At 45.4% G+C, this 25,900-nt stretch overlaps 1 protein-coding gene across 1 annotated transcript; it reads right to left on the bottom strand.

The window, feature by feature from the left end:
* ANXA3 (annexin A3) lies at positions 1,310–24,035 on the bottom strand. The gene is made up of 5 exons (XM_021101481.1): positions 23,751–24,035; positions 20,914–20,963; positions 13,044–13,131; positions 7,761–7,855; positions 1,310–3,540 (listed from the first exon to the last, which is right to left on the bottom strand). Exons 2-5 carry the CDS (start codon positions 20,926–20,928, stop codon positions 3,376–3,378), a joined length of 363 nt encoding a protein of 120 aa, XP_020957140.1. The 5' UTR covers positions 20,929–20,963; positions 23,751–24,035; the 3' UTR covers positions 1,310–3,375.

The following is a 25,900-nucleotide window of genomic DNA, read 5'->3' as shown; positions in this document are numbered from 1 at the left end:
TGGAAAGAAGCCTATGAAACTACAATCACCATCACTAGTCTTGAGGGAAATGCAAAGGAGAACAGAACCTGAAGGCTGGCACTCCCCGCTGTGACACGTTCTTAAAAAGGTGACCATAAATCACGCGAGCCAGAAAAGGAAAGCTTAAGTTCTCTGCAGGTTTACGGGAGTCTCCAAAACCTGGAACCATGCAGCCCACCCAGCCACAGAGAGGAAAGAACGGGGGAGGACAACCGGGTCGGACACCTGGGCATCCTGCTGAGTGGGGGAAACACGAGTCCTATCTCCAAAGGCCACAGCTCTGATTCTGCTCATCCACACTCTAGAGATGACAAGACTCCCACAGGGGAGAGCGGGCTGGTGGCTGCTTCAGGCAGGAGCAGTGGGGGCAGGTTGGCTGGCTTGAGGGAGGACTTAGTCTGCTGGGGCAACTCGGCCCTTGGTCTGTGCCCTGGTCACGGGGGTGCACAGGTGACAGACAGACAGCTCCAAACGCACACACCACGCTGGCGTCTCTGGAGGAATGCTGTCCTTAGTGATGTGAGATGTCACTGCTGGGGAGAAATGGCTGCCGGGGGCTTGGGGCCTTCCTGTGAACCTCTCAGTATAAATACACATCTAACCAATGCCCTATGGGTCCGCCTGGCTCCCTGGAGCTCAGAGCTTCCTTGTGGGTCTCAGGGCCCCGATACTGGCGGCTGAGCAGCAGCAGAGGCGGCAGGCAGGGGCTGGGGAAGGCAGGGACTGGGCTGTGATCAGGTGGGGCATAGCCCTGCCTCGGGGCCCAGTTAACCCGAGCTCCTGCCCCACAGCCCCCAACACTCAGCTCTGCCTCTTGGAAGTGGTCCCCCCCCTCCAGTGTCCCAGGTGCACCTGTTCCCACTTGTCCCTGCTCTGCCTTGCGCTGTCCACTCACCCCATGCCTCCAACCCAGAGCAGCCGGAGCACCTCCCCTCTTCCTGTAGGGCTTCGGGGTCTCTGAGTGCACAGCCCACCGTCCCAGCCCCTCTCCTGGGGCAGGGGGGTACAGCCCATGCCTCTGGCCTCTCTTACCCTGGTCTCACCCCTCCCCTTTGCTCATCAAACGCCCGCATCAGGCAGGACCCACGGCCAGAGCTGGAGCCGTAACGGCAAGTCCAAGCCCCGGTTCTGCCACGACGTATCTGTGAGGTCTTGTGCCACCCCTCTGGCTGGTTACCTTCCATGGGAACGGCGCCCAGCTCTGCACGGGCTCTGAGACCCATCCAGCTGGAGGGTGCATGGACTTGTGACCCCCATCCCAGGTGACACAATCTCCTGGGGACACTTCTTTGCCTTCCAACATTCAATTATTTATTCAAAATATACATACATCATGAAATTCAGGCCACGTCTCTGTCCCAGCACCCCTACCCTAGCCTCCGCTTTGCCCTCCCTCCCCACCCCTCTTCTCCCCCTCTAGGGGGCGTGCACAGGGAGGAAGAAACTCTCCAGCTCCCAGGCCTGGGCCTGCCTCTAAGGGCCCTGCTCCACCTGCACACAGTGCCCCTTTGCATCTTCCGGGAAGGCCTTCAAAAGGTGTTGTGCCCGGGACAATAGAAAAAACAGCTTTTTCCATCTCTCTGTTTCCTTTTCAGAAATTCTGAGCTCTGCCTTCAGCTCAGACAGCTCCTTGGAAAGATGATTTTTATGTTCTCTTTCTGCATTTAGTGTCTTCTCAAGTTCTCCCAGGGCTTTACCCATCATCTTCAATCCTTTGCCCAGCTCTGCCAGCTGCTCTTGTTGGAACTCACGGTAGTCCTTTATCTCTCTGCATGAGATAAATGTCCAGAAGGAAAAGAGCAGCACCAGAGCACAGCGAGTCAACAGAAGGAGCAAACTCTCAATGTTTCCAAAGCCTAGCTGTGACCACAGGGTTTCTGTCATGGCTGGTGTCCCCGTCTGGGCTGTTGGCCTGGCCTGGCATGTTGGTTCCGCCTGGGCTGGTATCCTCGCCGATCCTGGTGTCCCTGCCTGGGCTGGTGTCCCCGCCTGGGGTGTTGGCCCCACCTGGGCTGGTGGACCTGACTGGGCTGGTGGCACCAGAGGAGCTGGTGTCCCCACCTGGGTTGGTAGCCTCGCCTGGGGTGACGGACACATCTGGGCGGGTGGACTTGCCTGGAGTGGTGGCCCCACCTGGTATGCTGGGCCTGCCTGGGCTGGTAGCCTGGCATCAGCTGGAGTCATGGCCTGGTCTAGTGGCCCCATCACCTGGGCTGCTGTCCCTATTGGGGCCATTGGTCCCGCAAGGCTTGGTGGCCCCACTTGGGCTGTTGCTCCTGCCTGGGGAAACGTCCCCACATGGGCTGTTGGTCCCACCTGTGGTGGTAGCATCACCAGGGCCACTGGTCCCATCTGGGCTGCTGGTCCTTCCTGGGCTGGTGTCCTCACCTGGGCTGGTGGTCCCACCTGGGCTGGTCGCCTTGCCTGGACTTTTGGCCCTGCCAGGACTGGTGGCCCTAACTGGACCAGTCGCCTCACCCAGGCTGGTGGTCCCACATGGGCTGGAGAGCCCTTTGAGAGGTTGCATGGAGGTGGGCAGGAGGTACAGGAACTCGCCCTGTGAGTCTGTGACTCTCCTTTGTGGAGCAGGAGGGCCAAGGTGGAGATCTTGGATCTGGGGTCCATGGATGTCTGAGGAGGGGTGGCCAGCTGCCTTCTGTGCAGTGTGGAGTTGGAGGCGTGGCACGTGTCCAGGTCTCTTGGCCAACAGGGCTGGGAGGGCTGCTTCCCCTCCGCGTGGGGGTCTGCTTGGTTCTGGTTCCAGACGTCCAAGCCCCTGTTGTAGAACCTGAGCACAGTGTTGAGGAGCTGGGCCAGGCCCGAGGAGGGCTGCGGGTGGAGGAGGCGCCGGGTGCGGGTGCGCAGGCTCATCCGCCCGCAAAGGGGCTCAAAGCTGGATGCGAACAGGAATGTGGTACACCAAGTGTGGGTGAGAGGCCCGGGGCAGGACAGGTGGGCCTGGGGCATGCCATGTGCAGGTGCAGAGAAGGCGGCAGAGGACACCGCCTTGAAGAGCAAGAGCAGGAACAGCTGAAAAGCCATATCCTCCGTCTGGGAGACGGTGGAAGCACTGGGCTTTTATAACTGCCTTGCCCTCAAGTCACAATGCCTCCCTGTGACATCCCCGTGGCCCGGGCCAATCACGAGGCAGCTTCCGCAACCCCCTCCCCCGCCATGCGCTTCCGGCCAATGGCCAGGCGTCTCTCATCCTATCCCTCCAAACCTTCTGGTAAGATGCCAACTCTCATCTTTTGGCAGTTGGACAGGAGCTCACGCTGCCATTGCCCGGGGAAGCTTGGGTCTCGCTCTGCCCTATCACAGTCTTCATTTCCCAGCTTGAATGTCTCGGTGCTCCTACAACCCTCGAGGATCTGAGAGCTGGTGGGTATTTCTTATGGGGTGCAGGTCCTCCCGCCCCAACTCTTGCCTGTGCTCCACCAAGAGTTTTCCATGGCGACCCGAAGTCCACCTAGTCCCTGCCAGTGCAACTGCTCCTTTTGGGTCCACAGGTTCTGCCACCTGATAGCCAATACAGAGGATAACTTCTCAAAGAAAGGCAGATCCAAAGAAAGATGGGTGGGCTGCAGGTAGAATGAAGCAAGGAGGACAGAGGAGGCTAGACTCTGAGCAGAGGATCGGTCCTCACACCCGAGGGTCCAGGGCAACAGAGGGAGCAGGCCGCCCGTCTGGTAAGGTGGTTGTGGCCTTCCTAGACACAGCCTCATCACTCCTCCTGGGCAGTCATTTGTCCCTTCTCTGTCGTTGTGGTCATCACTGAAGACCTTAGTCCCATGTGCTGCCGGCACCACTGCACCCCTGTCTTTATTTTCTGTAACTGTTTTTTTTAGGCCACAGCCGTGGTACATGGACCTTCCCAGACCAGAGCTCTAATAGGAGCTGCAGCAGCCAGCCTACACCACAGGGCCAGCAATGCAGGATCCAAGCTGCATCTGCAACCTACTCCACAGCTCACAGCAACACTGGATCCCTGACCCACTGGTGAGGCCAGGGATCGAACCCAAATTCTCACGGATGATGCTCGGATTCACTTCTGCTGTCCCACAATGGGAACTCCCTATCTTCCGTGACTTCTTCAGCTCCAAGGACAATCCATACCCTCTGCGGACTTTTGGTCCGTGACTGTCCTTACAAACATTGTTGGTATTTTCCCAGCAGCCATTTCTTCTACCCGGAACCACAGTAATACTCATGAATAAAATGTGAACTGTTCGGGTCTCCTGATGCAATCAATGGGCTACCTGGGAATGCATCGTGACTGCAGGAAATCCATCCCGGTCCTCCCCTTCCTCTTTGTTAGGAGTGGCTGGGGGTGTGGAGAGCATCTTACCCTATTCTGGCCAATAGGGCCTGACAGGATGCCTGGGGCAGGAGCTGGTTGGGTTGGGATATTTTATCACTTCCTGAAGAAAGCCAGGTGGTAGAAGACCGTTGTCATTTTGACCTGGTCAAGAGGTAACTTTAAGAGCTGTAACACGCAGGAGTTCCTGTCTCAGTGAACGAACCCAGTGCGGGTTTGCTCGGGAAAGCAACCCTTGCCTCTTTCCCACCTAGGCCACTCCTATACATAGGGCAAATGAGCCAAGGTGCCACCCAGTGCTCTCTGTGCACTGGTTTGGTGCAGGGAGTTTGCATCGCTTGAAAGGCACTCCAAACGTGTTCTCCTTTGAGGAGAAGCCTGATGTGGCATGAAAACGCCTTCTTTTCACAAGCGGGGAAAAGCAGCACCTAGTGAGCTAGAGCAATCAGGGCAGAATGGCAATCTCACAAACTCCACAAAACAAGAGGATGGAAGCTTCCTCGCTGCAAAGTATATTCTACTCAGTGAATGAACACCAGCCGCAAGGAGGGTTTGCTCAGGAAAGCAACCCTTGTCTTTTTCCCACCTAGACCTCTCCTATTCCTAGGGCAAAGGAGCCAAAATGCTGCCAAAAAGGAAAGAGAGCAAGTGAACAATGGAAACCACACAGCAAATACAGCAGAGACAACATTAACCCAAAAACAAAATCGTGGAAATACATATTCTATTAAATAATGCAAACTGGCCAAGGGTGATAAACGTGTAGATTTAACTCGCTAAAATATGTTAGGTAATTGGTAGTATGAGTCCCTATTGTGTCTGCCACTGAGAGGAAAAACAAGAGACAGAAAAATAGGGATATTGGAGAGAGAAGGGGAGAGAGAGAGGGTGGGGAGGGGGCGAGTGAAAGGGAGAGAGAGAGAGAGAGAGAAAAGGGATTGTGAAACATAAAGCAAAGGGAGAGGAACAGAATTGAAAGATGGAAAATAAATTGTAAAAGTGCCCTTGGCTGTGGATCTGCTTTTTATGATTATTTCCAAAATGTTGTTTCATAGAAGGTTTTCTGAAGGAAAGCCAATGGAAGGGGTTCTATAAGTGCCACAGACAGGAACTGCGTGTTACAATGCACTTCCCAGGGCCTCGATGCTCTGAGCGCACCTGGGTTGGGGTGAGGGAAGAGGAGGAGGAGCCCCGAAACCACACCCAGCCTCCCTGGCAGGTGCTTTCTTCCTGCCTGGCTTCCTAGTGATGGCCCAGGAGCTTCAGGGGGCAAAAGTGGAGGGAAGGCAGGGCTGGAGCATTTGCCTCTGGTAAGAGTGTGCGACACTAGCAGTTGTCAAAAGCAGTTCTCTGGCAGCAACAGCAGAGGAAATCCAAAATATGGCAATAGGGGGACATACTTATTGATGTTCCCCTTGAGCAGTGTTCTCACACATTTTGTAAGTACAGCCCAGCCCCCCCCCCCCCGCCATTGAAAGCAAGTAACATGGTCTCCATTTTAATATCCAAAGGAGTGTTATTGAACAATGATTTTTCCCGCTCTTGATGATTCTGCAATGGAGGCTGGAAGCCTCACTGCTAGAACAATGTGGGTACAGACCAACATCTACCACAGCACTGGGGGTGAGCTCCCACCAAAACAAATGGGGTGGAGCCAAGCGGGACTAGCCCTGTGGTAGTTGTCATGGGGTGTTTCCTGTTCAAATACTAAATTCCACCCACCCGACTCTTCCTTCAGGTGCTCTCTTTCTATCCCGCTGTGAGACAGGACTGGCACCCTTCACCTGCATCCTTCCTCCCTATTTTGGAAATCCTGAAAGCCCCGTAGATCTTGTACCTTCCCTGTGCATGAGTGTGTTGCCTTGCCCGGAAGCTTGGCTTTGTTTCGACAAATGTTTACTGCGTGCCTGCTCTGTGCTGAGCGCTTAATGGTGAGTTAGACCCAATTCTTATCCCTAGGAAATTACACCCTAGGGAAAAACAGAAATAGAGATAAAACTGCAGAGTGATGCCATGTGAAGTATCTGGTAAAAAGAACACAGACAAGGGTGTCTTCATGGAGCCTGAGGACTTGGAGAATACCCGCAGGTGATGCCTCAGCCGCCTTTGCATGGTTACTACGCACCCTCAGTTTTACCCAATAGCCTGACTGGTTTGTGTTTCTACTCTTTCCCTTCCCTACATAGCTCATTAGCCACAGCAGCTAAAATAATCATTTAAAAATATAGATTATAGGATTCCCCTTCTTATAAACCTCTGATGGGTCCCTATTGTTCTTAGAATAAAAATCTAACCTCTGTACCAAGACCCCCAAGGCCCAGAATATTCTAAGCCTCTCTTCAAACCTCATCAGTTTCCTCTGCCTCCCTTTACTGTCTACACAGCTGCCATATTGTACCTTCTGTTTCTTCAGTATTTCCAGCTTGGTTTGGCCTTAGGGCTTTTGCCTTTGCCAGACCTTCTGTCTGAAATGCCCTACCCCAGATGAAGCAGAGCCGAATCCTCAGTATGGTTTAGTCTTTGCTGAGAGTAAAGTAACAAGCTCTCACTGACATTCCCTCACCATGTATCCAAAGGAGCCATTCACTAGTCATTCTCTCTAATATCATCTATTTTAATTCTTCCATAGCACCTACCAATATCTGAATTTATTTTATTTGCCTATTTATTATTTTTCTAATAGAATGTTTGGCTTATGGAAGAAAGGAGGATCTGCTTTTTATTCCAGTGACTCTCCAATATCTGGGATATTTCCTAACATAGACTAGTACCCAACTCCTGACACACAGGAGCTTATTACTGAACAAATAAACTGTGTGGGAAAGACATACAAAAAGTTCTTGAATAGTTCTTGTATACTTTCTGGTACACAGTTAAGTTTTCATTTGCTGAATGAATTAAGCAATAAATCTGTAGTTCCATAAACTTATTAAAGTTGGAAGAGAAATTAAAGATCATGTAAGACAGGATTTATCAAATAACTGATCAGAGAGTTCTTTGGTATGGGGGATTGGCATGTGTACGGTATGATGTTCAGCAGTATCCCTGACCTCTGCCCACCAGATGCCAGAACATCCTTCTCTCTCCCACCAGCTGTGATCATCAAAATGTCTGGGGATATTGCCACATATTCCCTGGGAAACCAAATCATTCCCAGTTCAGAGCTACTGACCCAAGGCAACGCCTCCTCTTCAACAGGTGAAGATACTGAGTCCTAGAAAGATCAACTAACATGCCTAAGGCCATTCGGCTGATGAAGGGCAAAACCAAGACTCTTACTCTAGGCTACTGACTGGATACACAGGGAAGTTTCTGTTACACTTGGCCTAAAATAAAAGATCCATGGGCATAATCACGTGGGAGCAGCCTTGATCCACGAGGGATTAGCTCTTTACTGCCTGTCATGTTAATGGACTCGTACCTTTCCATATGCTGCTTGATATTCCTTAACAGTCAGCTGCCGCTGTACATTCGACCTCTCAGTCAGAATGCTGATGTGCGTCTTCTCATCAGTTCCTAAGTGAAACAGAAATAACTGTATTTACCATCAACCCACATAGGCTTCATTTCTGTCATGGACAACAGAAAAAAACGATTAATAGTCTGAAACAAATGCAGTGAGGAAGGCATTTTAATTTCTAATTTCCAGGTCTTACCAGGTTGGCACCTTTATTTCTTTGATTGCTTGGCTTTGGGAAAAAGAAAATTAACTTTATTTGGACAGTCTGGAGGGAAGAAAACAATCATTGCCCCCATATTCCCATCTGTATATCAGACACTGCAAAGAGCACGAAGAGCATAATGGTGTTTGAGGTAGTTTTCATCCTGAGGAGGTTCAGTTACTGTCTTATCTCCTTTTGTCTCTTTCTTATCTCCATCTTTGATATCAAAATCATTTTCTTCTCTAGAAAAAAAGGAGCTGACGTTTATTGAGAATCTACCACACACTCTGCACGTTTTACCCATGGTCATGGTTGGTATGCACGGGGGCGCTGGGCGGTAGGCATGATTAAGCTGTTCTAAAGATAAAGACACTAATATTTTAAAAAAACATTTCATTCACCAAAGTCACGCAGCTTTTGTAGTGCAGCAAGAATGTGAACCCAAGTCTCTGACTCCAAAACATGCATTTCTGTCACTGGTTTACGTGCCTTTTAGGCATTTTAGTAATTGTTATTGCTTAACCACTTGTGGTGGGTATGAGCAAAGGACTAATGCTGGCCTCCCTGAAAACCATCTCTGGGTCACTGCTTCCTTGGTAATTACAGTATTAAGATAATGTGGGAAGTTGCATTGGCTCCTATATGGTAGAGGCCTACCACTGGGTTGGGGCTGTGAACTGGCTTGTATGCTTTGGTCCTGCATGGCTAGAATGGAATAAAGAGAAACCAGAACACAAGGCTCACCTTCCCTGTGTTGAGGTGACCCACACACCCCTGAGCTTCACACATCCGTGTGGACACTCTACATGAAGGAGGGGGCAAAGGAAGCTGTGTGCTTGATTAGCTGCTGGGCCTCCCAGTGCAAGATGCTGCCCCAATGGGTCTCTGGTCTTGAATTCTTCTGCATAGTTAACAGAGTTAGAGTAGACCCTCACTGTGCCCTGTGATCAACACAGACCTGTAATGGCATCCGGGTTAGAGGCAGGACTCACATCTCCAACCACGAGCATCTCAAACTCAGCCTGCTCCAGATCGATTCATTCTATTTCCTCTCTAACTTGTCTTTCATTCTAAGCTCCCTCACCAGTGACACCACTGGGGATGCAGTCATCAACCAGAGATCCTGGGAGTCATCCTCTACGCCTTTCTTTTCCTTACTCTCTACTTTGTAGGGATCATCTGTCCCTCTTGAATTTGTCCTCTTCTCTGCCACGGGATGCTCCTATTTCACTTAGAAACTTCAACAACCTCTTACTTTAACCCCCTTATAATTCATACTGTATATTACTGCCTAAGTAAAAAACTGTTCCTAATTATTTTTAATGCATCTGATCATGTCAATCCCAGGGCTGCAATTCTAATGATTCTCTGTAACCTTCAGGATGAAGTTTAAGCCCCTGAGCTTGTATACTAGTTCATTAGGACCTACCTCCTGGCTCATGTCTCAGTTCTAATTTCCCACCCCTTCTCTGCATCTCTACACCCTCAGCCCTGGACTCCAGACATAACTAACCAGCCACAGTTCCATGTCGGTGGCATGCCAGGTGTTTTCTCCTGTTATTTCTGCACATGCTCAAGACCAGAACTAAACCAAGCTGCCTCATGTTTCAGAGGCTAGATCTGACACATCCCTAAGGCAAATGCCATCATGACGCCTGGTTCTGGTGTTGGGAGTGGTGCTCACCACAAAAACCTCCTTCTCAGAGTGGGCCTGCATAACTAATGCAAAAAATCATAAAGAAATGTAATATTGGGGAGTTCCCGCGGTGGTGCAGCGGAAACGAATCTGACTCAGTACCATGAGGATGTGGATTGGATTCCTGGCCTTGCTCAGTGGGTTATGGATCTGGCGTTGCCATGGGCTGTGGTATGGGTTGCAGACACGGCTTAGATCTGGCATTGCTGTCTGTGGTGTAGGCCGGCAGCTGTAGTTCCGATCAGACCCCTAGCCTGGGAACCTCCATATGCCCTAAAAAGACAAAAGACAAAAAGACAAAAAAAAAAAAAAAAAGAAAAGAAAAGAAAAGAAACATAATGTTAAGGAAGAAAAGCAACAGAATTTGAAGCCCATTAATTCAGTCAATTTGACAGTAACCTTAAGAAAAAGTCTATTCAACATTATATGTAAGATGAGAATCAAAAGAATAGATAAGTAACTTTCATTTTAAAATAGAAAAAAAGGAGTTCCTGTCGTGGCTTAGCAGTTAATGAACCCGGTTAGCATCTATGAGGATTCAGGTTTGATCCCTGGCCTCGCTCAGTGGCTTAAGGATCCGGCGTTGCCACGAGCTGGGGTGCAGGTCGAAGACATAGCTTGGATCCCGAATTGCTGCACCTGTGGTATATGCTGGAGGTTGCGGCTCCGATTCAACCCCTAGCCTGGGAACCTCCATATGCCACAGGTGCAGTCCTAAAAATGACAAAAAATAAATAAAATAAAATAACATAAAATACCTAAGCAGCCAGAAATATAATATTACAGTGATACAAAACCCTAACTGCATAATTCATAGAACTTGACAAACAGACCCTAATCATCAGGAGAGGGCAAAGAGCCAAGAAAAACTCTTGCCTTACTGGACACTATAATGGGAAAAATAAAAATCATTAAAAAAAATATATAGGCATTCCTGTTGTGGCTCAGCAGTAATGAACCTGACTAGTATTCACGAGGATGCAGGTTCAATTCCTGGCCTTGCTTAGTGGGTTAAGGATCCAGCATTGCTGTGGCTGTGGTGTAGGCTGGCAGCTGAGGCTCTGATTCATCCCCTGGCCTGGGAACTTCCATATGCTGCAGGTGCAGCCCTAAAAAGAAAAAAAAAAATTATAATAGTAACTAAGACAGTGAGAGGCAAACAGACCAATGGACTGTAACAGAGAGCAGAGAAGCAGCAAAACTTCTAAGACAGAGGTGGCATTACAAATCACTGTGGAAAGAATGAGCTCGTCAATAAACTGAGCTGGAACAATTAACTAGCCATGTGAGAGAAAATAAAATTAGATTTAAATACCATACACAAGCATTAATTCCAGGCAGATTAAAGATCTCAGTGTGAAAAATAAAATTGTAAAACTTTGGGGAGAAAATACGGGAAGATATCTTTATGAGCTCATTATAAAAAATACATAGTAAGTATAAATCATTACAAAGATACGTGTAAACTTAATTTCACTACAACGTAGAGCTTCAATGCATTAAAAGTGACTGTAACCTATGTTAAAGGAAAACCACAGATGGGGAAAAGATAGTTTCATAGTTTATAATTTTTAAAAAAGCTTTGTATCCAGAAGTTATTCTTTAATTTTTATTTTTTAAATTTTTTTTTAGGGCCGCATATGGAAGTTCCCAGGTTAGGGGTCCAACTGGAGCTACAGCGGCCAGCCTACTCCACAGACACAGCAACATGGGATCTGAGCCACATCGGCAATCTACACCGCAGCTCATAGCAACGCCAGATCTTCAACCCACTGAATAATGCTAGGGATCTAACCCTCATCCTCATGGATCCTAGTAGGATTCGTTTACGCTGCACCATGATGGGAACGCCAAGAATTTATTTTAAAATAAATCTTGCCCGGCACAAAGAAGACAGCCAACTGAAAAAATGGATAAAAGATGTGAAGAAGTAATTCATGGGAGAGGAAGCAAATAAAGAAGAAAGGATGCTTCACCTCATCAGTAAGGGGAGGGAGAAGAGGAAGGAAACAGATACAGAATGAGATCATTTTAGACCCACTCAGTGGGAAAAACTGAATAGGATGACTGCAGCAAGAATTGATGAGGAGATGGGGCAAGATGAAGTCTCACATATTGCCTGTAGGAATGCTAATTTGTATACTCACTTGAGAACGGAGTCTGGGGAAATTTCTAGTTAATTTGGAAAGAAACATCCCCTTCAACCAAAAGATTCCAACCATTATATTTTAAGAGATGCTGGCAAATGTGCACAAGGCAGAAGCACATTGCTATTCAATGCAGTATTTTTATACTGTAATAGGAAAGAACTGCAGGCGATTTAAATGCTCCATCAATACAATTACATCAATTAGGATGTAATAATTCAATAGACTACTCTGCAGTTAAAATTAATGAACTAGAGCTCAACATATCAACATGGCTACATCTCCAAAACATAATGTCAAGGGAGAAAAACAAGTTGCAGAAGCATATATCCAGGATGATTTCAACTGATACTGTTTGAGCCTATGTACACACATATGGAGTTACAGGATTAAAAGTTTCATGGGAATAGGAGTTTCCATTGTGGCCCAGCAGTAATGCACCCAACTAGTATCCATGAGGATGCGGGTTTGATCCTTGGCCTTGCTCAGTGGGTTAAGGGTCCAGCGTTGCCATGAGCTGCGGTGTAGGTTGCAGACTCGGCTCGGGTCCCGTATTGCTGTGGCTGTGGTGCAGGCCAGCAGCTGTAGCTCTGATTCAACTTCTAGCCTGGGAGCTTCCATATACTGCAGGTACAGCCCTAAAAAGCAAATAAATAAATAAAAGTTTCATAGGAATAAACTCTTGCTTATCTCTGAGGAATGAGATCCAGGCAGAATCGGCAGGGACTGTACCTATAATGATTGATGCTGAGATGGCAGTGCTGATGGTAGTGTTTAGTATTAAGTAAATACAGTAAATATTAAGATTAAATAGAACTGGGTTTCCTATACTTTTCCTAATTATTTCATAATTTTTAAAAGTGCCTTGGAACTCCTGCTGTGACACGAGGGGATTGGTGGAATCCCTGCAGCACCAGGATACGGGTTTGATCCTCCTGCTGGGCACAGAGCATTAAAGGATCAGGCGTTGTCTCCGTGGCAGCATAGGTCCTAACTGGGCTCAGATCTGATCCCTGGCCTGGAAACTCCATACACAGTGGAGTGGGCAGAAAAAAAAAAAGTTGTTTTTTTTTTTTTTTTAAGTGCCTTACAATCTCTAATTGATAAGGCAATTTAGGCAAATTGAACCTATGCATTTTTGGATTTAACTTTCCTGATCTGCTTTAGCATTAAGAAAGGAGCTGTAAAGCATCACTCACCGATTTCTCTGACTGCCTTATGAATCGCCTCAGCATCCACAGATGGGTTAAAGCCTGGATGATCTCTCATTGTCCCTCGGTGTCCAACCTGGAAAGAAATTTCTGACAGTCCCACTAGTTCGAAATGACATCTTCATTTGTATTACACCCGCGTATTCCCATCTACCTATTAGAAACACATGGCAAATCCATACTTTGCACACCTTCTTGTCACTTCGAGAGTGGTTCAAGAATTACGCAGGCAATATGACAATGACCACGTATATAAAAGGCCCCTCTTTTTCTTCTCTTGGGGAACAAATGGAAAATCTAAAACATTCATTCTCTAGAGCAATGAATTGTGTTAGTCATGGTGGCTCTGAAGAATATTTGCTTTAAAGTGGCATCTGCATGAGAACGTGGGGATGTCCTAATCCTCTTTGTTTCCAGGGATAGTTCAAAGCTTTCCACTGCATCTCCCACAGAAGTCACTGGTGCTCACAGACTTGAAGATGTTTGAATTACTGTCGACCACTGTCCTTGGGGAATTCGGTACCAAAGCATCTATAAATGAAAAGCCCATTAGGACTGTCAGTTCTTAAGCTTCATTTAATGGATGTACAACTGTGGCTGATCAATTCCCTTCTGAAAGTTCCACTGACATAGGTCTGCAGGAATAGCATGGAAATGAAAAAGGCCACAATACTAATTTTAAGTACAGAAATTAGAAACATGTCAGTTCAGCTGGGAAAGACCATCCAATAGAAAGCATAAAACATCTTAACACTGCTTAAGAGAAATTGAGAAAAATTCAAGTATATATGTACTTATATGGGATTTCCTAGGCCTTTGAATAAAAATCTGCCTCTACAGTTAAAATATTTTTTCTTTTCTTTTTTTTTTTTTTTTTTTTTTTTTTTGGTCTTTTTTGCCTTTTCTAGGCTGCTCCTGCGGCATATGGAGTTGTAGCCACCGGCCTACGCCAGAGCCATAGCAACACGGAATCTGAGCCACGTCTGCAACCTACACCACAGCTCACGGCAACGCTGGATCCTTAACCCACTGAGCAAGGCCAGGGATTGAACCCTTCTCTTTCCTCCATTCTTCAGAATATAAATGTTTGGCTTCTTGCAAACCCAATGCCCTTTCATGAAGAAAGCGTTATAACTAATTTTCCCATGTCAAGGATGAACTGGCCTCTCTCATGGGTAGGTAGCAGCAGCTCCGCAGGCCCAGCTTCGCCACACAGGTGGCTTGGAGGTGTCATGCACTATGACATCTGAAGGATAGTTTTAGAGGGCCAGGGAACATTAAATAGGCATGAAGAAGATTTGACTTCATCTAGTCATTAGGAGCAAAGACTGATAAGACTGAAGACTTGCTGACTGGCAACGCTGAATCCTTAACCCACTAAGCAAGGCCAGGGATCGAACTCAAAACCTCATGGTTCCTAGTTGGATTCGTTTCCGCTGAGCCACGACGGGAACTCCTCTTTTTTTTCTTTTAGGGTTGAACCTGTGGCACATGGAAGTTCCAGCCCAGGGGTCAAACATCAACAACCCCCACTAGAGTGGTACATTTGTTGCAACTTTTGAAACAACATTGACACATCCTCAGCCAAAGTGCCTCATTTACATTATAGTTCACTCTTGGTGCGGTGCATTCTATGGGTCTGGATGTTTATTTATATTTAAAGACATGTAATGCTCTGTTCCCACTGCCAGTGGGTACAGTCCTGACAGTACCCAAGGTTAGCACCAGACTCCACCACCCTCAGTAAGGGCTCAGCCCTCACTTCAGACACCAGCTGCAAGTCTCAGAGCCACCAGCTCTTCTGACCCAGGGACTATAAATTAGGGGGCTTCCACGACCCTGTTCAGTAATTCTCTAGAACAACTCACAGAATTCACTGGAAGATGTATACGGGAAATGGTTGTACCTTCCTTTTAATTTTGCTGTGCATCTAAAACTGCTCTAAAAATATAACATCGTTTATATATATACGTGTGTGTAAATATATATAAATACACACACACACATATATATATACCTATGCAAGAAAATACTATAAATAGGAGTGGTTAGAGAACATCTATCTATTTGGGGAAAATCCATCAGTTTCAGATAGCTCCCAGAGAATCATTCCCATGAGGGAGGGCTGATGTTGATTTGCAATAAAATTGGTTCCAGGAAACAAGCGGGAGCTTGCAAGAACATTAATTATCAAGGAATACGTTTTCAGAAGAAAAGTAATATACCAAAATGATGATGACTACAACATTTATTGAGAGCTCACTACATGCCAGGTACTGTTCATACATTTCACAAGAACCGATTTAAGGCTTTCAAGCCCTAGACGATGTAGGTACAATTATTATATTCATGTTACAGATGAGGAGGAAACAGACCTAGCAAGAGACTTAGTAATTCGCTCAAGGTCATATTCAAGAGTTTGCCTTTTGGAGTTCCCGTCGTGGCACAGTGGTTAACGAATCCGACTAGGAACCATAAGGTTTCGGGTTTGATCCCTGGCCTTGCTTAGTGGGTTGAGGATCCAGCGTTGCCGTGAGCTGTGGTGTAGGTTGCAGACGCGACTCGGATCCCACATTGCTGTGGATCTGGCGTAGGCTGGTGGCTACAGCTCCGATTAAACCCCTAGCCTGGGAACCTACATATGCCAAGGGAGCAGCCCAAGAAATGGCAAAAAAAAAAAAAAAAAAAAAAAAAGGAGTTTGCCTTTTAACCAATTAGAGAGCTATGCAAAGGAGAACTGAGGTTGTGGCTGGAAGGTCTTCTTTCTGCTGCTGGAAGAGCCCACCACACTAGGTACTTGCTGCTTTCACTGCTTAACGACCCTTTAGGTGAACCTTCAGATTTACAGGAAGTTATTGTTTTATAAAATTCTTTTATCTCTGGGTTCCAGAATGTCTCTATGCTCCCCTTCCTCCTTGTGCAAATTTGAGTCCGGAGTGAGAAACTGAGAGGGTGGAGCAAGTTCGGATGTTCGAAAGGGGTGTGTGGTTTGTGATGACTGCAGTGATTACGAGCTCATGTAGAAAAATCTTTGTAGCTTAATAAAAAAACAAATTTGTGTTCAAACAAATAGTAACTGCATTCATTATTATCCTGTAAAAATAAGTTAGGAATTGACCAAGGAGCAGAGAGCTCAGAATATTTGCATGAGAAAACTAGTCCTGTAGCAGGCACACAGAGGCAAAGCACTTGCTATGGTATCTTAATAAGAATGTTTCAAGGTGTTCTGATTTATGGGTTACCTGAGTGCTTGCTATAGATGTAAAGGCATCATTTGACAAGAGGCCTTGAGGTCAAAGAGTACAAACTGCTAAGAGAGCAGGCCCTCTCATGGGGATGAAGTAGCAAAACCCATCCTGACCAAGAGATAGAGGTCCCCCCATTATCTGAATGGAGAGCTTTCCTAGAAAACTTTCAGAAGCCGAAATGGTACAAAGCCAAGGGTATCCCCAGATTTTTGGAATTTCACTTTACGCCTCTTCAATTTTATTTTATTTTATTATTATTATTTTTTTTTTTTTTTTTTTGCCTTTTCTAGGGCCGCACCTGTGACATATGGAATTTCCCAGGCTAGGAGTTTAATCGGAGCTGTAGCTGCCGGCCTACACCACAGCCACAGCAACTCGGGATCCGAGCCATGTCTGAGACCCACACCACAACACATAGCAATGCCAGATCTTTAACCCACTGAGTGAGGCCAGGGATCGAACCCGCAGCCTCATGGTTCTTAGTCAGATTTGTTAACCACTGAGCCACGATGGGAACTCCATATGCCACTTCAATTTTAAGAAAGACCTACAGAGACAGCACGAAAGCAAAAACCCATTTTGGCTTCCTTTCACTGAGCAAAAACAGGGACAGGCACACCTGTCTTCATCGTACTTTACTGTGCTTCACAGGTACTGCATTTTTCACAAATGGAAGGTTTGTGGTAACCCTGCATGAAGCAAGTCTATCAGCACCCTTTTCCCAAGCATTTGCCCACTTTGTGTCTCTGTATGACATTTTGGTACCTTAGCAAAGTTTCAAACTTTTCCATTATTACTGTATTTGTTATGGTGAATGTGATCAGTGATCTCTGATGTTACAACTGCAAAATGATCATGACTCCCTGAAGGCTCAGATTGCTGTTATATTTTTTAGCAATAAAGTATTTTAAAATTAAGAAATGGGAGTTCTCATCGTGGCTCAGTGGTTAATGAACCCAAATAGTGTCCATGAGGTCTCGGGTTCGATCTCTGGCCTCATTGCCAGTGGGTTAAGGATCTGGCGTTGCCATGAGCTGTGGTGTAGGTCTCAGACGTGGCTCAGATCCCGAGTTGCTGTGGCTGTGGTGTGGGCAGGCAGCTACAGCTCCAATTTGACCCCTAGCCTGGAAACCTCCATCTGCTGCGGGTGCGGCCCTAAAAAGACAAAGAAATAAAATAAAGTAAAATTAAGATATGTACATGGCTTTTTTAGACAATGCTACTGTACACAACAGATTACAGTACACTGTAAATATAACTTTTTTGTCAGCTATACTCCCAATGTTGTACAGTATATCCTTATAGCCTATTTTATCCCTATCCCTAATAGAGGTACACTCCTACCCCCATTTTGGCCCTCCCCCCTCTCTACTGGTAACCACTAGTTTATTTTCTATATCTGTCTGCTTCTTTTTTTTTTTTTTTTTTTTTTTTTACATTTACTAGCTGTATTTTTTTTAGATTCCACATATAAGTGATGGCATGCATTATTTGTCTTTCTCTGACTTATTTCACTCGGCATAATGCCCTGCAAGTCCATCTACATTGCTAGAAATGGCAAAATGTTCACTCTTTTTAATGGCTGAGTAATGTTCCATTACTTTATCCATTCATCTGTTGAGAGACATGTAGGTCGCTTACAAATCTTGGCAATTGTAAATAATGCTGCTAACAACACTGGGGTGCATGTATCTTTTCAAATTAGTGTTTGGGGGGTTTTCTGATAGATACCCAGGAGTGGAAATGCTGGGTCATATGGTAGTTCTACCTTTAGTTTTTTGAAAAACCTCCATATGTTTTTCCACAGTGGCTGCACCAATGTGCATTCCTCCCAATAATGTACTAGGGGTCCATTTTCTCCACATCCTCACTAACATTTGTTACCTATGGTCTTTTTGATGATAGCCATTCTGATAGGTATGAAGTGATACCTGACTGTGGTTTTAATCTGTGTTTCTGATGACCAGTGATTTTAAGCATTTAGAGCATTTTTCACATGCTCGTTGGCCATCTGTATGTCTTCTTTGGAAAAAAGGTCTATTCAGATCTTCTGCTCATTTTTTAATTGTTTTTTTTTTTTTTGGTGTGGTTTTTTTTTTTTTTTTGGTGTTGAGTTGTATGAGCTGCTGATGTATTTTGGATATTAACTCCTTCTCGGTCATATCATTAGCAAATATTTTCTCCCATTCAGCAAGTTGTCTTTTCCTTTTGTTGATGGCTTCCTTTGCTGTGCAAAAACTTTCAAGTCTCATTAGGTTCCATTTATTTATTTTTGTTTTTACTTCCTGTGCTTTAGGAGACAGACGCAAAAAAATAATGCTAAGATTTATCTCAAAGAGTATTCTGCCAATGTTCTCTTCTAGGAGTTTCCAAAACATAACTTTTATATGGAGTGAGAAACCAAAAAAAAAAAAAAAATCATCTTGACTCACTTTATTAAGATATTCGCTTTATTGCAGTGGTCTGGAACCAAGCCTGTAATATCTTGAAGGTATTGCCTGTACTGACATAGGTCTTTCATAAAAGCAAAGTGGTGTAATGCAAACTTTCAAAAAGTCGGGCCACCCATATTCAAGAATTTTAAACAAAGGAAAGAGTAATACAACAACTGAAACAATGGGAGGGTTGCAACATTCCTGGATAGAATATAGAGACCTAGGAAACCAGCTACTCTTTCATCTTCAATGGTAATGTACTGAAATCACAACTGAAGTTCCCAATAACTCACCATGCACTGGTAACCACCAATGATCAACAGTTTTGTAGGAAAGCATAGACTTGATTGCTCATTTGTGTCTGAGTGTGTATGTGCTTTTGAGTTTAAGAAGCAAAAAAAGAACAGATAAAATTTAGTGATAAGAGTATTGACAGAAATCTGAGGGTTTTTTTTATTGTGGTTAAAAAAATTGTAACATAAAATTTACCACATTAAACATTAAGTGCACAGTTCAGGAGTGGTGAGAATATTCACATTGTTATGAAACAGATCTCCAGAACTTATCTTTTTTTGTCTTTTTTAGGGATGCACCCATGGCATAAGGTCCAATCAGAGCTGTAGCCGCCAGCCTACACCACAGCCACAGCAACTTGGGATCCGAGTAGCATCTGTAGCCTACACCACAGCTCATGGCAGTGCCGGATCCTTAACCCGCTGAGCGAGGCCAGGGATCGAACCTGTGTCCTCATGGATACTAGTCAGATTCGTTTCCACCGAGCCACAAAGGCAACTCTCGGAACTTAACTTTTTGATCTTGTGCAACTAAAACCCTATATCCTGTTCACACCCCGTGGATGGTGATTTGTGCTGTTTGTTTATTTTCATTAATACAAATGAATATCCATCAGCCTATATTTTTACACTTATGCAAGTATATCTATATGATAAATACCCACAAGTGGAATGACTGGGTTACAGGGGGTGTGCCTTAAACACTGACAGATAGAGCCAAAAATACCATCCCAAAGGATAGCCAGCTTTCCTCTCCCTAGAACAGAGTATGACAATGCCTGTCTAGCTCACAACTCCTGCAACATTGGTTTTCTTACTTTTTCTTCACTTTTACTCATACTTTGGTAGTATTGGCTTCTCATTGCATTTTTTCTTTATTTCTCAGTGAGACACAGCATCTTTTCATATGTTTGTTGGTCACTTATAATTCTTTTCATATCCTATTTATGTTCCTTACAAAAATGTTTCCAAGTTCATTCTTCTTACTGATTTATTCAAGTTATTTTTGTGTTAAGGAAATGAGTCTTTGTCAAACGTGCTGCAAATACTTTTCCCCTGTGAGTTTTCTTCTGACTCCATTAATACTGTTGTTTGCCATCATAAATTATACATTCATACAGAGTTAAATACACCAATATTTTTCTTGTAGGCTTTTGGTTTATATCATGGTTGCAACTGCCTTCCTCAAGCCAAGATTATATACACATATTTTTTTTTTTTTTTTGCCTTTTTGTCTTTTTAGGGCCACACCCGAGGCATATGGAGGTTCCCAGGCTAGGGGTCTAATCAGTGCTGTAGCCACCGGCCTACACCACAGCTCACAGCAACGCCAGATCCTTAACCCACTGACTGAGGCCAGGGATTGAACCTGAAACCCCATGGTTCCTAGTTGGATTCATTTCTGCTGTGCCATGATGGGAACTCCCAAGATTACATTTTAAATTCGCCCTTATTTTGTCTCTTTCATTTCAGTATTTTATTCACCTGAAATTTAGTTTCATGTAAGAAGGGAGAAGGAATCCAGATTGACTTTTTTTCCGCAAATGGAAAGAAGTTTTCCTAACATCATTTACTGAATAACTGTCTCCTCCTCTCTGAAATGATGTCTTTTTCTTATAATAAATTCCCAAACCACATATGCAATTTATCCTCTGTTACTGACCTCTCTGCTTCGGTGGCAGTACACATTATTTTAACTATGTACCTTTTCAATCCATTTTAACACTTTATTTTTAGACATACTCTAGCCTTATTTGGCCATGCTAATTTTTTCACATGATCCTTTTATCAACTTTAAAAACTTTTTCTTAATATTTGGATTTTCCGTATTTTGACTTGGCTTAGATAAATTACTGTGCTATCAAGCCTTGATTTTACTTACCCAGACAGACGCCATATCACACCTTCCTCTTGAATTGAGATCACAACAACCTATTAAAGGAAAAAAAAAAAAAAGTACTAAAAGCTAAGAATTGGGGCTTCAGAACAATAATCTCAGGCTAACTCTTAGAGATTACTCTAATCCAGACAGGGGAGTCAACATTCAAAGAGAAAACATCTCAGGGAAAGGATGTGTCTCTAAGATCAAATACCCAATTTGCTGATCAAATGTGTACTGAGCATGTACTATCTACCAGGGACTGTGCTAGACCTGCAAAGGGCTCAAAACTAGAGGGGTAGGGGGAGAGAGAGAAAGAGGGAAACAACTCTGTACTTAAGGAGTTTGCAAATATGTTTCCTGGAAAGCTAATTTTGACTCACTTAAAATCCAACAGAACTCCATTGACGGATGACTTCTTCTAACAACCTTCATAGGGAACAACAAAAACCTGCCCCCCCCCCCCATTTTTTAACTGGTTTCAGTTGGATTCCTTGTGTTGATGGAAAATTCCATTTACATTTTATGAGGCTCCAAGCCTACAGCCTTTATAAACAGACATGTCTGCTCTTGGAGGAAGGTCCAGTCCTTGGTAGCACCCAGAAATGAAAAAGGGCAACTCTTTGATGAAGCCCTGATTGGGAACCCAAATACACTTCCCATATGTAGACATTCAAACATGCTATAAATCTGCAGTTGGTAAAACCTGCTGGTAAAGTTGTTCCCAGCCTTCCTGGGAACAAAATATTCAAAAAAATCTAATGACAGCCCCAGAGCAAAGTTCAATAGGAAATGACTCTTTTAGTCCCTGGAAATATTTTGCCTTGATTTCCTCAGGCTCTCTGTCAGGGGTGGGACAGTTGGTTCTCTAGTTACAGGGGCTGATGCTGCCTCCCTCTATAGATATAGTGGATACAAAATATCATGAGTTCTCTGAGCCTCAGTTTCCTCATCTGTAACAAGGGGAGAGGAGAGCACTGAATGAAATAATATGTGTATATCAGCTATTTTGAGTTCTTACCATGTTGCAGAGAACATAAAAAACGCTGTAAGGTTTCATATAAGGTCAATTCGGAAAGGCTAGATATTTTTGTCATGTTTGTTCCCTGGGGCACAGAAAGTACTAAAAAATGCTTACTGAGTGAATGAATGAATGACTATAAGCCTCACAATAATCTTGGGGGCTGTGTATCATTAATAACATCTCCACTTTGCAAATGAAGAAGTTGGGGCACACAGAGGCATAGCTGGTCCCTCAGTATCCACGGATCCAGGTTCCCTCCTTCCCTTGCCCAGTGGATATCAAAATGCATGGATGCTTAACTTCCTTATATACAATGGCGCAGTACAGTTGGCCCCCAGTACCCGTGGATCCCACCAACCTCGATTTGGCTGTGAAACCGGCGGCTACCCGGAGGGCCGACTTTACTGTGATGGTCCAGTCACACAGCAAGTGAGTGCCCCCCTACACCCCCTAGGTAGCCACACTCCTAAGGCAGGCATTTAATCCCCAAACTTCTGCCTTACCCAAGGGCCTGGCCCATACATTGTTGAAGCGGATGCTCATTATGTGCTGATCCAGTAGAATTTGTAAATTATGAACATTTATTACTGATTTAAGTTTTCAGAAGTGACGAATTACTCCACAGTAGAGGCCAAATGACCTAACAACAGAATTTTAAATTCCTTTTCTGAAAGAGATGAGAGGGTTGGCATCATTTCCTTTACTTCCTCCTCAGTCCCTGTATTTCAGCAGGTATCTCCACAGAACCACAGGGCTCTGGGAACAAGGTTCTGGTTTTCTTGACATCTTTGAATTCCTTTTCCCGTCAGTCTGAAGTTTTCTGCCTTCATGAAAGCCAACGGCGCTATCTTTGCAGAATAACGTTTTTACGAGTTACAATTTTCAGGACGATTTTTTTAAGATGTAAATGTAGCCCTCCCAGAGCACAGAGTCTGGGGCGGATCTGTATGCAACACAAATCCTCCGCAAGAATTTAGCCGCATTCGTGTACCTTATCAGCGGCCAGAGGGGCTTCCATTAGTGACCCAGAACCCGGTGGAAACCACAATTTCCTATATATGGTCCTTTGCAATCAAGTGCTCAGACCCCCCACCTGCTCACTCAAAGGCCTGGGAAATGACTCATGGTCAGTGGATCAGACTCTTGCAATCAAAGAAAAAGGTGAGTCTTTTCAAGGAAAAGCAGCTTTTCCGACTCCCAACGCCCATGATCTAAATACACTTTCCTTCTACCTCCTAAAAAAAGTAAATGAAATAAAATAAACTGCCTACGCGAAGAGAAGGACATACTCACAGGACTGGGTGGGATTCCAACTCCTCAGAATGGAGCTGGGAGCCAGCCCCTCCGGAGACGCCAGGGACACGAAGGCCGTTCTGTACTCCACTCCACCCCACCGCCTCCAGGCCCCCCGCCCCGCGCTCTTTTTCTGTTCCCCAGACCCTGAGGACTGGGGAGGCCAGGATGGCCAACTGGATCCCAGCACAGATTCTGGCTGTGATGAAAAGCCAGGGTCCAGGGCTCCCGCCGGGGCAACTGGCTGTCAGCGTGCTCCCCCGCCCCCCACCAGACCGGAACTGAGTGACCCTCGCAGAACAGACATTTTTGCCCCTCAGGACCGTGAACTGAATCGGGAAGATTTTCTTCCGTGATTCTGAAACGGGAGACGTGGACTCCCTGCCTCCCCTCGGACCCTGCCCCCGCGCAGTGGGCTCGGTGTGGGCGCCGTTTCTGCTATGGCCCCGGGGCCGCGCTCTGCTTCCGGGGGACCTGGCGCAGGCGCGCCCGGGGCTGAGAGGCGCGCGGAGGCTGAACTTACCTGGAGGGCGGCCTTGGAACCGGCGCGTGGAAGACCCGTCAGAGGGTGTGCGCCGCGGCCCCGGTGCTGCCAGCTCACTCCCGCCCTTGACCCGGACCGCGCCCCTTCCTCGCGCCCCGCCTCCGCCTCCCGACGCCACCTGCTGGCCGCCCGCGGCCGGGAAAAGGGAAGCCGCGCCCCGCGGCCGCTGGGGCTCCAGGTCTGCACCCCCCGGGCCCTCAGCCCTTCCCTTGGGGGCTCTATAAACTTTCTGGCCTCGTCTCCCCCCGTCTTTATAGTGAAACCCGTGTCCTCGATTTTCACTTCTCCTTCACTTACATTCAGATTTTCTTCAGATTTATTGCAACGCTCGTTTTGTTCCAGGCGTTGTGGATTCAGAGATTAGTCGGTCCCCATCCTCAAGAAGTTCAGGACCTGAAACGGATGGCGGACACCTACCACTTAACAGCAGTCCATGGCAGCCGTCTAGCATTTCCTTTGTGCTAGGCACTGTTCTGAATTTTTTACAGATATGCGATAAATCTTCCAATAAGCCTATAAGGTGGACACTATTATTCCCATTTTATAAATGAGGAAACCGAGACGCAGAGATAAGGTAAAGTAAGCGAAGTCACCAAAGGCAGATTTTTTTTAACCTGGCTGAGAGGGAGGGACTTTCCTTTTCTTCCAGGGTCTTCTGGCTGCCCTAAGAATTTAATTGATAGGAGACAGATTGACAGGAGAAAATCACACAGAGGTCTCCTTGTAGCCTCAGACCATGAAAGGGACAGGAGCGCTCTCCGGAGGCACCTTTACAAGGCCACTAATCCCATTTGTGAGGGCCCCACATGCATGGCCTCATTACCTCCCCAAACCTCACCCCAGTGCCATAGTTCTAGGGATTAGGACTTCAATATGTCAATTAGGGGAGGATGCAAACACACATATCATAGCAAACAGCTTACAATAACTCCCACAGTCTCTCCTTAAAAAAACCATGGCTGTTAAAATTTTTGACTGTTAAATATTTTAAAGATACCAAAAGTAGGTGGTAATATTATAATATTGATACCTGTGTATTCACCACCCAGCATTATCAAATCTTAAATATGATGCTATATTCTTTTAGAATGTTTTCAGGAGATTTTAAAGCTATATTGATACACTTGATGTTCCTTTTGTGCCCTTTCCAATCACTTTTTCTCCAGTGGTAATCCAACTGTATTTTACTTGTTTCAAAATATTGATATAGCCATAAATATTATATGATACTCTGGAGTAGATTTTAAACTTTCAATACATGGTATCATGATGTCTATCCTGCCACTGCTCTTTCTGTGCAATGCTAGCTACTTGAGTAGCTACAGTTGTTCATTCATTTTAATTGCTGTCTAGTATTCCATTTTATGGCTCTATCATGGTTTATTCCTCATTATCCTGCTCATTGTTTCAATATTTTGCTACCTTTAGTAATGCTGCAATGAACATTGTATGCAGCTTCTTGTTCACAGGTGTGTGAGTTGATGATGTTACCATCTGAAAAAAAATAAGGAAAGAAAAGATAGAAAATACTTGACTGTACATAGAGAGTGATGGGTTACTAAGAGAAGTGTAAATAGGCAAGCAGATTAAGTTGAGTTTTAAAAAAATCTTGTGTAGGTATGGAGTATTACTTCTCTCCTATGCCCATATGTATATGCTATATATATGTGTGTGCATGTATATATATTGAGCAAAAAATATATATATATTTATACCATATATATATATATATATATTGCTAATTAGCGACCACTTGAATATGTTTCTTTTTTTTTTGGCCATGCCTGTGGCATGTGGAAGTTCCAGGGCCAGGAATGGGACCTGTCCCACAGCAGTGACAACACCAGACCCTTAACCTGCTGAGCCACCAGTGGATTCCAATGATTTGTTTTTAAACAGGGCTACATTGTGAAAAATTTAGAGAGTGGACACATGTTTCAGTTAGCTCCTGCCACCATAATGCTATATAACAACTACCCATCAAGCGTGGGGGCTTAAAACAAATTATTCTCTCAGCTCTGCAGGATGGCTGAGGGGGCCCTGCATCATGGCTTCATTCTCCGTCCAGGCTGAAGGGGCAAGCGCTCCCTGAAGAAAGCTCTTCTCCTGGTGATGTCAGAGTATAAGAG

This window comes from Sus scrofa, chromosome 8, assembly GCF_000003025.6.
Source record: "Sus scrofa isolate TJ Tabasco breed Duroc chromosome 8, Sscrofa11.1, whole genome shotgun sequence".
Lineage (NCBI taxonomy): Eukaryota > Metazoa > Chordata > Mammalia > Artiodactyla > Suidae > Sus > Sus scrofa.
Note: the sequence above shows the minus strand (reverse complement) of the source record. Positions and strands in the feature narration are given on the sequence as shown.